This window comes from Balaenoptera musculus, chromosome 4, assembly GCF_009873245.2.
Source record: "Balaenoptera musculus isolate JJ_BM4_2016_0621 chromosome 4, mBalMus1.pri.v3, whole genome shotgun sequence".
Classification (NCBI taxonomy): domain Eukaryota; kingdom Metazoa; phylum Chordata; class Mammalia; order Artiodactyla; family Balaenopteridae; genus Balaenoptera; species Balaenoptera musculus.
In genome coordinates this window covers 29,468,275-29,482,186 of record NC_045788.1, presented here as the reverse complement: position 1 = coordinate 29,482,186, position 13,912 = coordinate 29,468,275, and the positions used below count along the sequence as shown (strand labels likewise).

Here is a 13,912-nt window from a genome sequence, read left to right as displayed (position 1 = left end):
TTTTTCATCCTGCAACTTTACCAAATTCATTGATTAGCTCTAGTAGTTTTCTGATGGCATCTTTAGGATTCTCTATGATGTATAGTATCATGTCATCTGCAAACAGTGACAGTTTTACTTCTTCTTTTCCAATTTGTATTCCTTTCATTTCTTTTTCTTCTCTGATTGCCATGGCTAGGACTTCCAAAACTATGTTGAATAATAGTGGTTAGAGTGGACATCCTTGTCTTGTTCCTGATCTTAGAGGAAATGCTTTCAGTTTTCCACCATTGAGAATGATGTTTGCTGTGGGTCTGTTGTATATGGCCTTTATTATGTTGAGATAGGTTCCCTCTATGTCCACTTTCTGGAGAGTTTTTATCATAAATGGGTGTTGAATTTTGTCAAAAGATTTTTCTGCACCTATTGAGATGATCATATGGTTTTTATTTTTCAATTTGTTAATATGGTGTATCACACTGATTGATTTTCGTATATTGAAGAATCCTTGCATCCCTGGGATAAATCCCACTTGATCATGGTGTATGATCCTTTTAATGTGTTGTTGGATTCCGTTTGCTAGTATTTTGTTGAGGATTTTTGCATCTATGTTCATCAGTGATATTGGCCTGTAGTTTTCTTTCTTTGTGACAGGTTTGTCTGGTTTTGGTATCAGGGTGATGGTGACCTCGTAGAATGAGTTGGGGAGTGTTCCTCCCTCTGCTATATTTTGGAAGAGTTTGAGAAGGATAGGTGTTAGCTCTTCTCTAAATGTTTGATAGAATTGGCCTGTGAAGGCATCTGGTTCTGGGCTTTTGTTTGATGGAAGATTTTTAATTGCAGGCTCAATTTCAGCACTTGTGATTGGTCTGTTTATATTTTCTATTTCTTCCTGGTTCAGTCTAGGAAGGTTGTGCTTTTCTAAGAATTTGTCCATTTCTTCCAGGTTGTCCATTTTATTGGCTTATAGCTGCTTGTAGTAATCTCTCATGATCCTTTGTATTTTTGCAGTGTCAGCTGTTATTTCTCCTTTTTTCATTTCTAATTCTATTGAGTCTTCTCCCTTTTTTTCTTAATGAGTCTGGCTAATGGTTTATCAACTGTGTTTATCATCTCAAAGAACCAGCTTTTAGTTTTATTGATCTTTGCTATTGTTTTATTTGTTTCTATTTCATTTATTTCTGCTCTGATCTTTATAATTTCTTTCCTTCTGCTAACTTTGGGTTTTGTTTGTTCTTCCTTCTCTAGTTCCTTTAGGTGTAGGTTAGATCGTTTGAGATTTTTCTTGTTTCTTGAGGTAAGCTTGTATTGCTATAAACTTCCCTCTTAGAACTTCTTTTGCTGCATCCCATAGGTTTTGGGTCTTCGTGTTTTCATTGTCCTTTGTCTCTAGGTATTTTTTTGATTTCCTCTTTGATTTCTTCAGTGATCTCTTGGTTATTTAGTAACGTATTGTTTAGCCTCCATGTGTTTGTGTTTTTTATGTTTTTTTTCCCTGTAATTGATTTCTAATCTCATAGCGTTGTGGTCAGAAAAGATGCTTGATGTGATTTCAATTTTCTTAAATTTACTGAGTCTTGATTTGTGACCCAAGGTGTGATCTATCCTGGAGAATGTTCCGTGCGCACTTGAGAAGAAAGTGTAATCTGCTGTTTTGGGATGGAATGTCCTATAAATATCAATTAAATCTATCTGGTCTATTGTGTCATTTAAAGCTTCTGTTTCCTTATTAATTTTCTGTCTGGATGATCTGTCATCGGTGTAAGTGAGGTGTTAAAGTCCCCCACTATTATTGTGTTACTGTCAATTTCCTCTTTTAGAGCTGTTAGCAGTTGCCTATGTATTGAGGTGCTCCTATGTTGGGGGCATATATATTTATAATTGTTATATCTTCTTCTTGGATTGATCCCTTGATCATTATGTAGTGTCCTTCCTTGTCTCTTGTAACATTCTTTATTTTAAAGTCTATTTTGTCTGATATGAGTATTGCTACTCCAGCTTTCTTTTGATTTCCATTTGCATGGAATATCTTTTTCCATCCCCTCACTTTCAGTCTATATGTGTCCCTAGGTCTGAAGTGAGTCTCTTGTAGACAGCATATATGTGGGTCTTGTTTTTGTATCCATTCAGCAAGCCTGTGTCTTTTGGTTGGAGCATTTAATCCATTCATGTTTAAGGTCATTATCAATATGTATTTTCCTATTACCATTTTCTTAATTGTTTTGGGTTGTTTTTGTAGGTCCTTTTCTTCTCTTGTGTTTCCCACTTAGAGAAGTTCCTTTAGCATTTGTTGTAGAGCTGTTTTGGCGGTGCTGAATTCTCTTAGCTTTTGCTTGTCTGTAAAGCTTTTGATTTCTCCATAGAATCTGAATGAGATCCTTGCTGGGTAGAGTAATCTTGGTTGTAGGTTCTTCCCTTTCCTCACTTTAAATATATCATGCCACTCCCTTCTGGCTTGTAGAGTTTCTGCTGAGAAATCAGCTGTTAACCTTATGGGAGTTCCCTTGTATGTTATTTGTCATTTTTCCATTGCTGCTTTCAATAATTTTTCTTTGTGTTTAATTTTTTCCAATTTGATTACTATGTGTGTCAGCATGTTTCTCTTACGGTTTATCCTGTATAGACTCTCTGTGCTTCCTGGATTTGGATGGCTATTTCCTTTCCTATGTTAGGGAAGTTTTTGACTATACTGTCTTCAAATATTTTCTCGGGTCCTTTCTCTCTCTCTTCTCCTTCTGGGACCCCTATAATGTGAATGTTGTTGTGTTTAATGTTGTCCCAGAGGTCTCTTAGATGTCTTCATTTCTTTTCATTCTTTTTTCTTTATTCTGTTCAGCAGCAGTGAATTCCACCATTCTGTCTTCCAGGTCATTTATCCGTTCTTCTGCCTCAGTTATTCTTCTATTGATTCCTTCCAGTGTAGTTTCATTTCAGTTATTGTATTGTTCATCTGTTTGTTCTTTAATTCTTCTAGGTCTTAGTTAAACATTTCTTGCATCTTCTCGATATTTGCCTTCATTCTTTTTCTGAGGTCCTGGATCATCTTCACTATCATTATTCTGAATTCTTTTTCTGGAAGGTTGCCTATCTCCACTTCATTTAGTTGTTTTTCTGGGGTTTTTTCTTGTTCCTTCATCTGGTACATAGCCCTCTGCCTTTTCATCTTGTCTATCTTTCTGTGAGTGTGGTTTTTGTTCCACAGGCTGTAGGATTATAGTTCTTCTTGCTTCTGCTGTCTGCCCTCTGGTGGATGAGGCTATCTAAGAGGCTTTAGCAAGTTTCCTGATGGGAGGGACTGGTGGTGGGTAGAGCTGACTGTTGCTCTGTAGGCAGAGCTCAGTAAAACTAATCCGCTTGTCTGCTGATGGGTGGGGCTGGGTTCCCTCCCTGTTGGTTGTTTGGCCTGAGGCGACCCAACACTGGAGCCTAAGTGGGCTCTTTGGTGGGACTAATGGCAGACTGTGGGAGGGCTCATGCCAAGGAGTACTTCCCAGAACTTCTGCTGCCAGTGTCCTTGTCCTCACAGTGAGGCATAGCCACCCCTCTGCCTCTGCAGGAGACCCTCCAACACTAGCAGGTAGGTCTGGTTCAGTCTCCTATGGGGTCCACTGCTCCTTCTCCTGGGTCCCAATGCACACACTACTTTGTGTGTGCCCTCCAAGAGTGGAGTCTTTGTTTCCCCCAGTCCTGTCAAAGTCCTGTAATCAAATCCTGCTAGCATTCAAAGTCTGATTTTAGGCATTCCTCCTCCCTTTGCCAGACCCCCAGGTTTGGAAGCCTGACATGGGGCTCAGAACCTTCACTCCAGTGGGTGGAATTCTGTGGTATAAGTGTTCTCCAGTTTGTGAGTCACCCACCCACCAGTTATGGGATTTGACTTTATTGTCATTGTGCCCCTCCTACCATCTCACTGTGGCTTCTCCTTTGTCTTTGGATGTGGGGTATCTTTTTTGGTGGGTTCCAGTGTCTTCCTGTTGATGATTGTTCAGCAGTTAGTTGTGATTCCAGTGCTCTCACAAGAGGGAGTGAGAGCACCTCCTTCTACTCCGCCATCTTGAACCAATCTATGTGTGAATTCTTGTTCCAACTCACTTGAAGGCTATTTCTTCACTTAAGATGTATCTGCTTCCACCTGCTCTGCTTTACAGGAATTCTTTGAGCTTTCCTGACTGTGAATAGCACCTTCCCTAATTTCTAGCACAAGCACAAAACCCCTGCCCCAATTTAACAATTTGGGGGTGGGTTCAAGTGGAATTGGTAGAGCTGGCAGAAAGGCAGGGAGAGGAGAGTCAGAACTTTTAAGTGCAGAGAGAGGCTTAGATTATCGTGTTGAGCCAAAAATCTACTACGCAGATATCAATCAAAACTCTGGTGGTCAACAGGAGTATTTTGTGAACTCCATTTACAAAGAGGAATGGACACGTCAGTTCTTGTCCTTCCTTTAGCATGTTTGTGCATAAATAGTATTGTATATATGGAAGTCTTTCTGCTTTACTTATTCTGTCTTCACCTCATTGTTCTTGTTTTGATTTACAGAAGGATGTAGACAAGGAGTTCTATTTGTTTCCTACAGTGTTTGATGAGAATGAGAGTTTACTCCTGGATGATAATATTAGAATGTTTACAACAGCACCTGATCAGGTGGATAAGGAAAATGAAGACTTTCAGGAATCTAATAAGATGCACTGTAAGTACTGCATTATCCACCAATATCAAGCTATTTCAGTGCTGCACATGTAATGCTTTTAATTAAATCAAAATACTAATAGCTTTGCCCATTGATTAATTTTCAATAAATGATTAAATACCATAGTGCTCTAAGGGTAATACTGTTGATTATTTAACATATAAGTCAATTGAAACTTTGTTTCACTTAATTCAGAATAATAAAACATACAATATATGCCAATTAGATGCATGGTCCTTAAAATGTGGTCCCTGGGTCAGCCACCTCAGCATCACCCAGGTACTTGTTAGGAATGCAAATTCTTGGGCTCCAACTCTGACCTACTGAATCAGAAACTTTGGGTGTGGGGCTAGAAATCTGTGTTTAACAAATCCTCCAGGTTGTTCTGATATATGCTTAAATTTGAGAGCTACTGGATTGGATGCTTTTCTCATCTATGGCTTAATAATGACAGGCTCCTTTTATGATCTCTGCTCTCAAGAACTTCAATGATTCTCATTCTTGACTACACATAAGAATCCTCTAGGAGTTTTAACAAACTATTAAAACTATTTTTTAAATCCTCAGGACAACCTCCAGAGACTTTTATTTAATTGAAACAGCATCAGATTAACTCCTAGTGTAATTCTAAAATACAGTTAGAGGGACTTCCCTGGCGGTTAAGGCTCCGTGCTTCCACTGCAGAGGGCACGGGTTCAATCCCTGGTAGGGGAACTAAGATTTCGCATGCCGAGGGCGTTGCCAAAAATAAACAAATGGTTGACTTATATGGTATGTGAATTGTATTTCAGTAAAGCTGTTAAAAATAAAATTTTAGGGGCTTCCCTGGTGGCGCAGTGGTTGAGAATCTGCCTGCCAGTGCAGGGGACACGGGGTCGAGCCCTGGTCTGGGAAGATCCCACATGCCGCGGAGCCACTAGGCCCGTGAGCCACAATTGCTGAGCCTGCGCGTCTGGAGCCTGCGCTCCACAACAGGAGAGGCCGTGATAGTGAGAGGCACCGCACCGCGATGAAGAGTGGCCCCCACTTGCCGCAACTAGAGAAAGCCCTCGCACAGAAACGAAGACCCAACACAGTCATAAATAAATAAATAAATAAAATTTTAAAAAATAAAAAAAATAAATAAAATTTAAAAAAAATAAATAAAATACAGTTAGAGTTTAGAGATAGTGAGCTGATCGATCATAATGTCCACGCCACTAATGGACAACATATGAAAATCACTGTAACTAGAAGGAAAAAACGTAAAGTTGTATTACAAACTGATGTTATTTTTTAAATTGCATTGATAATATTCACACCACCCACAATCTTTAAAATACTTCTTATGATTTTGCATTTCCCTGGTGGCGCAGTGGTTAAGAATCCGACTGCCAATGCAGGGGACACGGGTTCAAGGCCTGGTCCGGGAGGATCCCACATGCCACAGAGCAGCTAAGCCCGTGTGCCACAACTACTGAGCCTGTGCTCTAGAGCCCGTGAGCCACAACTACTGAGCCCGCGTGCCACAACTACTGAAGCCCGCACGCCTACAGCCCATGCTCCACAACAAGAGAAGCCACTGCAATGAGAAGCCCGCACACTGCAACAAAGAGTAGCCCCCGCTCGCCACAACTAGAGAAAGCCCGTGCGCAGCAACGAAGACCCAACGCAACCAAAAATAAATAAATAAATAAATAAATAAAAGTATCTATCAAACTGGATGGTAAAGTGAAAGAGTTATAAAAAAAAAATAGTGGTGAGAGGAAACTTCCTGCATATACTCTTCCCTGTTATCCAAGATGAATCAGAGAATTTTCCATCTCGAGCAATGAACACATTCCCAGCCTACAGTGCCCAGGAAGAGCTGTTATTATGCACCCATTTTGGTGCTCACAGATATGGCCCTTGAGAGAACTGAGAAGTGACTCGCTGGGAAGAACAGTGAGATTCCCAGGGCCCAGAACTTCAGGAACCCTGCATTCAGCTCTACGCCTTTCAGCCAAGGCCTGCCTGGAAGTGCTGGGTACAGCAAGGAGTTGCAGAGATACTCCTGACACATAAAGGGGTGGGCAGGCCTGAATGGATCTTTTAAAAATTAAATAAACCCAGTTGGCTCTGGAAAGTCTGGGAGGTTGTCATGAAGTAGGACATAAGATTAAACCACTTTCAAAATATCATTTCCCAACCTTTACAGCCATGAATGGATTCATGTACGGGAATCAGCCTGGTCTCAATATGTGCCAAGGAGATTCGGTTGTGTGGTATTTATTCAGTGCCGGAAATGAGGTTGATGTACACGGGATATACTTTTCAGGAAACACTTATCTGTCAAGAGGAGAAAGGAGAGACACAGCAAACCTCTTCCCTCAAACAAGTCTGAGGCTCTTCATGCAGCCTGACACTGAAGGTATATTCCTTTAAAGTCAAGACAAGTTTCTGTTGGATCGATTTGTGTGGTTTCAGTTTAAAATTCTGTGTTGGATGATAAGCTCATCCCTTCCCCAAGCCTCCCAACTACTCTTCCTTCCCTTGGAAGATATGTCTGGGCTATTGTCAGCTAAGTATATGCCAGAGAGGTCCATTTCCTGTTTGTTGGGGGGAGGGAAGGGAGTGACAAAAGTGGACTGAGGTTTCTCCCATTTCCACCTAGTCAAATCCTCAAGATGGTCTCCTTTTCAATTATGGGCCTTTAAAGATAGCTGGCAAATCAGACTAGAAAGGGAATGACTCCCACAAAGGCTTTGCATCTAAACTTTTTGTCATGTCTCTGTACCCTAGATGTAGTGTTGGCTTATTAGTTGTCTACAATTGAATAGGCTATATTAGAACTCTAGCCGTGCAAATTCAGAGACACTGACAGAAATGTCTCTGAATGAGTAAAACAAACTAAAACAAAAAAGAATTTTAACCAAAACATGAAAATATGCTAACTTGCCTCAGGCTTAATTTGGTTCATTAGATGCCACTAAAACGCAGGACATGTTCAGTGTCACCTTTCCTTTATTAGGCAAATGTAAATACAACAGTGAGCAAAAGAGATAAAGTATCTGCTTTCATGGAGATGAAATTCTGATGCAGGGAGACAGACAACAAGCAAGTATGTTAATATGTATATCAAGTGGTTATAAGTACTATGAAGAAAAATAGGGCAGGGGAAGGGGCTGATGACTGATGGGGAAAGGTGGGTAGAAATACTCTGCAGAGGTGAACTGCCTTTTTATTTACCATTCCAGGGACTTTTGATGTTGAGTGCCTCACAACTGATCACTACACAGGTGGCATGAAACAAAAATACACTGTGAACCAGTGTAGTCGGCCATCTGAGAATTCATACCACTACCTGGGAGAAAGGACCTACTACATCGCAGCGGTGGAGGTGGAATGGGATTATTCCCCAAGTAGGAAATGGGAAAAGGAGCTGCATCATTTACAAGAACTAAAGTAATTCTCCAGATTCTGACTCCTAATTTTTTTTAGCTTTCTCTTTCAGAGAAGTAAGAATTATGCTAAATTAAAAACCAACGAACCGTTGCATTAAACAATAACAACAAAAACAACAACAAAATGCTTCCTAGGGACCCTCCTCATTCATTTCTGCTTCTCTCAATTTTCTCACAGGAAAATTTTCATTGATCTCATTTGATTCTTTGCAGTTACTCATCTTACTTTCTTTTCTATTAGACTCTCTTCTCATACTCATGTGCCCTTGTCACTGATTTTCAAACTAAAACCAAAATTAATGCCTACATTCAGAGCTAAAATAATTTTCTTTACCAACTATTTGTTGCTTATCTTTCCTCAAATATTTCATTATGAGTCTAGTAATCAGTTATTTCACATTCTTAAAACTATTTATTATATATGGAAGAATATTTTAAATTCTTGAGGGCACTAGAGCAGATATGGTCTCTGCTCTCTAAGAACTTACAGGATAATATGCTTCAAAAACCACCAATAACATGCACGCTGTGGAAATGTAAAAGTGAGGCCAGTGAACAAATGTGAGTAAAGGATGGTTATTGGAGCTTCAGAAACAATACATTTAGAGCAGCATCACCTGACACTTCAGGTGTAGCTCTTTTATACTTTGCCAAGCACTCTCCCCTCTACCATCTCCCATTATGCACTAACCCTTTGGGGGTATGATTTGAGAGATCAGGGTGGGCTTGTGTTCAGATCTGGAATGCACAACATGACTGGTAACCTACAGCAAGGCAGGTGGTTAGCTGGTCAGTTTGACGGCCATGGTGAGTGTGATTTGTGGTGTAAGGGAGTAAAAGGTTATTTCAATGATTGGGATAGAACTGTCAAAAGTATGCAGAGCCGTTAGGAGTCAATGAAAGCTTTAGATCAGGGAATGGCTGGATAAAAGGGCCATTTCTGTTCCTATAGACCAGAAATACTGCAGTAAGCAGAGAACACTTCATTGATGAAATCTGGACTCATAACATTTTAGAACCATATAGAAAACTTAGAGACGACCTCATCGAATACCTCATTTTTTTGTTTGTTTGTTTTTTTTTTGCCACGCTGCTTGGCTTGCAGGATCTTAGTTCCCCGACCAGGGATTGAACCTGCGCCCTCACAGTGAAAGTGCAGAGTCCTATCCACTGGACTGCCAGGGAATCCCCTTGAATACCTCATTTTAGGGACGAAGAAACTAAGGCTCTGACAGGCAATGACTAGCTAGACATCATTTTAGCTAGTGACAGAGTCAGGGCCAGGACTCTGATGACTCCACTCCTAGCTAGGTACACTCTCTACCACACCTGTCTATTGTTAAAGTCTTATTCTTTCTTGCTCAAATGGGACAGTGATATTAAAAACTAGCATAATTAAATAAAAACTATATTTTTATTCAAAATTTAAAACTCAACTTCCACTTTCCTTAAGACAAATACTAACCTTAGTCGTGTGTGTGTGTGTGTGTGTGTGTGTGTGCGTGTGTGCGTGTGCGTGTGTGTTTTAAGTCTTTCAAATGCATTTTTAGATAAGGAAGAATTTTACATAGGCTCAAAGTACAAGAAAGTTGTGTATCGGCAATTCACTGACAGCACATTCCAAGTTCCTGGGGAGAGAAAACCTGAAGAAGAACACCTGGGAATTCTAGGTACTGCCCTAGCTCCAGTTCATCGGGTGTGGGTTGGTGATGTGGTAATCCATGTGGTGAGAGTCAGTCCATGTCTGTGGGCTTCATTTTCTTGGTTCATTTATTAACGTTATTCAAATAAAAATGAAAAACAAAATCTATTTAATAAAATGAGAAGCCTATATTTTCTAAAAATATGGCATAAGAAAATATTACTTATTTCTATCAGAAACAATGTATAATATCAATATCCCATGTACTAATGAAATTGTATATATTTGGTGTTTATCAAATTGATGCCTTTATTGTTGATGAAATTGCTAGAAATTACTTTCTACTGAAATTCTTAACCAAGTTCCCCCTGTTATTCTACTACTCCCCCCGCAAAAAAAAAATCATAGCTATTTACTTTTAAAATTAAGATGTAAATGATCAACTTTAAGAAGAAGTATACATATAAACAAGAAAATAAGGAAAAGGGAAAAGTGTTACGGTGCACAAGGCTGGGGAAAAGTTGACTTCAATTTTTCAGGAATCACTTTAAGACAGAATGTCTAAGAACTCCACCAACACTGGTCTTGGGAATTTTCTTTACAATCATCAAGTGAAGGGGAAGCCACTCCCTAGCCCACTGTGTTCCTACACTAACAGAATTCCCTGGGGCTTTCTTATCCTCCGTCCCTGGAGTAAGACACCCAAGGGAGAGTGGCATTGTTTTTGGGTCAAAGAAATTCTCTCAGGCAGGAGACAAGCTAAAATTGGCTAGAGGGTAGGAATGGGTGTGGTAGCCCCACCCATCCTTTCAAAGGCGGTACTGTCCTTAATTCACAGGAAGGTCTAGAACTTTCAGGCCAAAACCTCCCCTTGGACTCTTGATGAGAGATGCACCCATAGTCTCCATCTTTAGAGACAGCCATAACTAGTGTTTTTATCCTGAATCCTCTGGGACCGGGTATCAATCCAAGAGTACTACAGCATGAAGCGGGGCGGCAGGGGGGACACGACAAAGACAACATCCTTAATGATAAAAAAGTTTACCTGATCTTTGCTTTTATTACTGAGTTAGAGCTTCCAATCTGACAGGTATATAAGCCAGTCTTCCTTTTCACTCTTGCCAGGTCCACAACTTCATGCGGGTGTTGGAGACAAAGTTAATATTATCTTTAAAAACATGGCCACAAGGTCCTACTCAATACACGCCCATGGGGTGAAAACGGAGAATCCTACAGTGACTCCAACCGCACCAGGTATTCACGGTGTGGGGAGGGGTACATTTTAATAGACGTTACAGCCTTCCCACAAACACCTGTTATCCACATGAGTGCGTCTTGAGAGAGTGAAGAAGCACGTGGTTAAGAGGGCACACACAGAGGTGTAGCCGTGTGATATATGCCTACATGCACATTCCAAAAAAAAAAAAAAAAATCCACAGGATTGTAAAGAACAAAATCTGATGGTACTGAACACCTACACATACTCAAGGTTGAGTCAGCAGAGATGATCTACCCAGGCTCAGGTAGAACACATCCCAGACAGCATCTATCATGTGGCTGAAAGTTTCCATGCCTGTATCCAAAGACAGGGTCCTAAGGGCAGATGCTGCCACTTGGAATTTCAAATCCCTCGAATCTAGTCCAATATCTGGCATGGACTAGGAACTCGGTAAATGTCTCTTTAATTGATACAGAGTAAAAAGTGCAATAGATTAAATACATAAATGTGTATTTTCTTTAACAAAAACTATATTTTTCTTCTATTCGTTGGAAAGTTGGCTTCTAGGAAAGGACCATTTCTCAGTAATTTAGCAGTTCTCAAAATGTATCAAGTGAGAAAAAATAAATTACTCTAGAGAGTTGGTCTTGTCAGTATAGGGGAATAGAAATAAAAGGCCCTGCCTTCATGACCCTCACATTCTTCCAAGGTAAACAGTAAATAAATATAGATATAATATCCAATTGTAGAAAGTGCTATGAAAAAGATTAAGGCAGATGAGAGAAAGTAAGTAAAAGGGTGTTATTTTAGGTAGGGGGTTGGTCAGGAGGGCTTCTTTGAGGAGGTGTCACTGGTGAAGACACCTAAATGATGAGAAGTAATGAGCCTCAGGGAGTTGTAGAGGGAGAGCATTCTAGGCCCTGAGATGGAAGTGGACTTGGTGTGTCTGAGGAATGGCCAAAGGCCAGAGCAGAGCAAACAGGGGCAGAATGTGAGGAGATGAGATCTAGGCAGGTCAGGGAGCCGGATGCAGTAGGAGGGAGGGGGACATCAGAGGCCATGGTTATGACCTTACATATCATTCTGAAATCCCATGTGAGGGTTTGAGCTGGAGAGTGATGATCCTATGAACACTTTTTAAAGCGGCAGTCCCCAACCTTTTTGGCACCGGGGACCGGTTTCGTGGAAGACAATTTTTCCACGGACGGTGGGGCGGTGGAGGGGGACTGTTCACGGGGTAATGCGAGTGGTGGGGAGCGATGGGGAACAGCAGATGAAGCTTCACTTGCTTGCCCCCTGCTCACCTCCTGCTGTGCGGTCCAGTTCCAAACGGGCCATGGACAGGTACCGGCCCGCAGCCTGGGGGTTGGTGTGTGAAAAAGTGACTGTAGGGGACAAGGGCAGAAATCAAGGATCCATTAGGGGACTGCCGCAATAATCTGGGTAAAAAATTAGTAAGACTTGGACCAGGGTAGAAGCAGCTGAAGTGGTGAGTTGTATTCTGGTTCCATTTTAAAGGTGGTGCTAAAAGGACCTGCTGAAAGGTTGGTTGTTAGGGAAGGAGGAGTCAAGGACAAGCCCAGGGCTTGGGCATCAAACACTGATGGCAGAGCAGGTTGGGGCGGGGAATGGAGAAGAGACAATAGGAGTTTAGATGAAGAGACAAAATGTTCAGGTGATGAATCTACTCTTTAAATTTTCAGTGAAACATTCTGTTTACAAAAAGGGTGAGGACACAGGGGCAGGTAAGATGGAGGACTTGAGGAAAAAGGAAAAAGTCTACCGTATCCCGAGACCATCCCTCAAGTCCTGCTTGATTCCCTGGTAAAGGTTTGTCAAATTCTAGCTAATAAAACTCTGACAGCAGGAATATATAATGGTGAGGTCTGCATAGATAGACAGTGAGTGGCCATGGCTGAAAGTCAAGGTCTTGTGAGTAGTTGTACAGGATGCTGTGAGGTGACTGGCCGAAAAGATCAGCCTGGAGAGAAGCCCAGGGCAAATGGAAGAAGGTAAAGACCTTGGCGAGATAGGAGGGTGGAGCTACTTGAAAGTGTGAAGGTCCAGGGTGTGGTCATGTCCTGTATGTGACAGAGTTGTGACAGAACAGTGTATGGTATGACAGAATGCGGCAGACAAGAGAGGTCACTGACAGGTCAGTGACCCATGAGATCAAGCGGTCTAATGGTTCCTTGCCAGGAACTGTGAAATCACTGAGGATAATGGTGTAAAAGGAAAAAAGGCAGGTGGTGGTGAAGCTGTAGGAATTACACAGGATAGTCCAGATACACAGACACAAAGAAGACAGCGGGGAAGCAACTAGCACTGGGGGAAAATCTCTTGAGAGTTGAAAAGAAAAAAGTGTATTAGAGAAGCAGACTTCAAACTAAGGAAAGATCTATTGTGAAGTTTCTTCAAATTGTGATACTGAATTGCCACCTCCTGGCTTTGTAGTGTGGCCTGTGTTTCATGGCGAGTTAATTTATAACTGACAAAGAATACATAAAAGTGTGTCTTACAGTTGGTCTTAAAACTAAATTCTTTTTTTTTTTCCAAATTCAGACAAAATTTACTTAGAGAAAATTATTTTTTAATTGTTGGCTTCATTATCGTTTAGGTCAGAGGTGTAACAGTTTTCCTTTTTAATACTCCTTTCATCATTGAAGACAATGAAACTTCCGCCTGTTTTCTGAGAAGCAACAAATAGTAATGGATGGTCACAGGTCTGAGCACTGGCATGCCTGTGATCTAAGTTGTACTTTTGCTATTTATTAGCTTTATAACTTAGAGCAAATATCTTGTGTGCTCCTTTCATCATCTCTGAAATAATGGAGGTTATTATGTTTCCTTCTAGTAAAACTAAATTCTTGAAAACAACTTTGAGTACTGCTGCTTTTCAAAACTAATTACTTTGACATTTCCAGTTTCTGGGTCATTGGTTATCAAGGCTTTGATAACAATTT

General features: G+C 40.8%; 1 protein-coding gene across 2 annotated transcripts in view; it reads left to right on the top strand.

Annotated features, from left to right (window-relative positions):
- The window catches only part of LOC118894786 (ceruloplasmin), a 67,704-nt gene that overhangs the window by 33,900 nt on the left and 19,892 nt on the right, over positions 1–13,912 (top strand). For both annotated transcript variants that reach the window (XM_036851347.1, XM_036851349.1), the window contains exons 10-14: positions 4,516–4,666; positions 6,843–7,055; positions 7,882–8,089; positions 9,619–9,758; positions 10,856–10,984. In XM_036851347.1, coding sequence (XP_036707242.1) covers positions 4,516–4,666; positions 6,843–7,055; positions 7,882–8,089; positions 9,619–9,758; positions 10,856–10,984 — 841 coding nt within the window. The remainder of the gene's footprint in view (positions 1–4,515; positions 4,667–6,842; positions 7,056–7,881; positions 8,090–9,618; positions 9,759–10,855; positions 10,985–13,912) is intronic.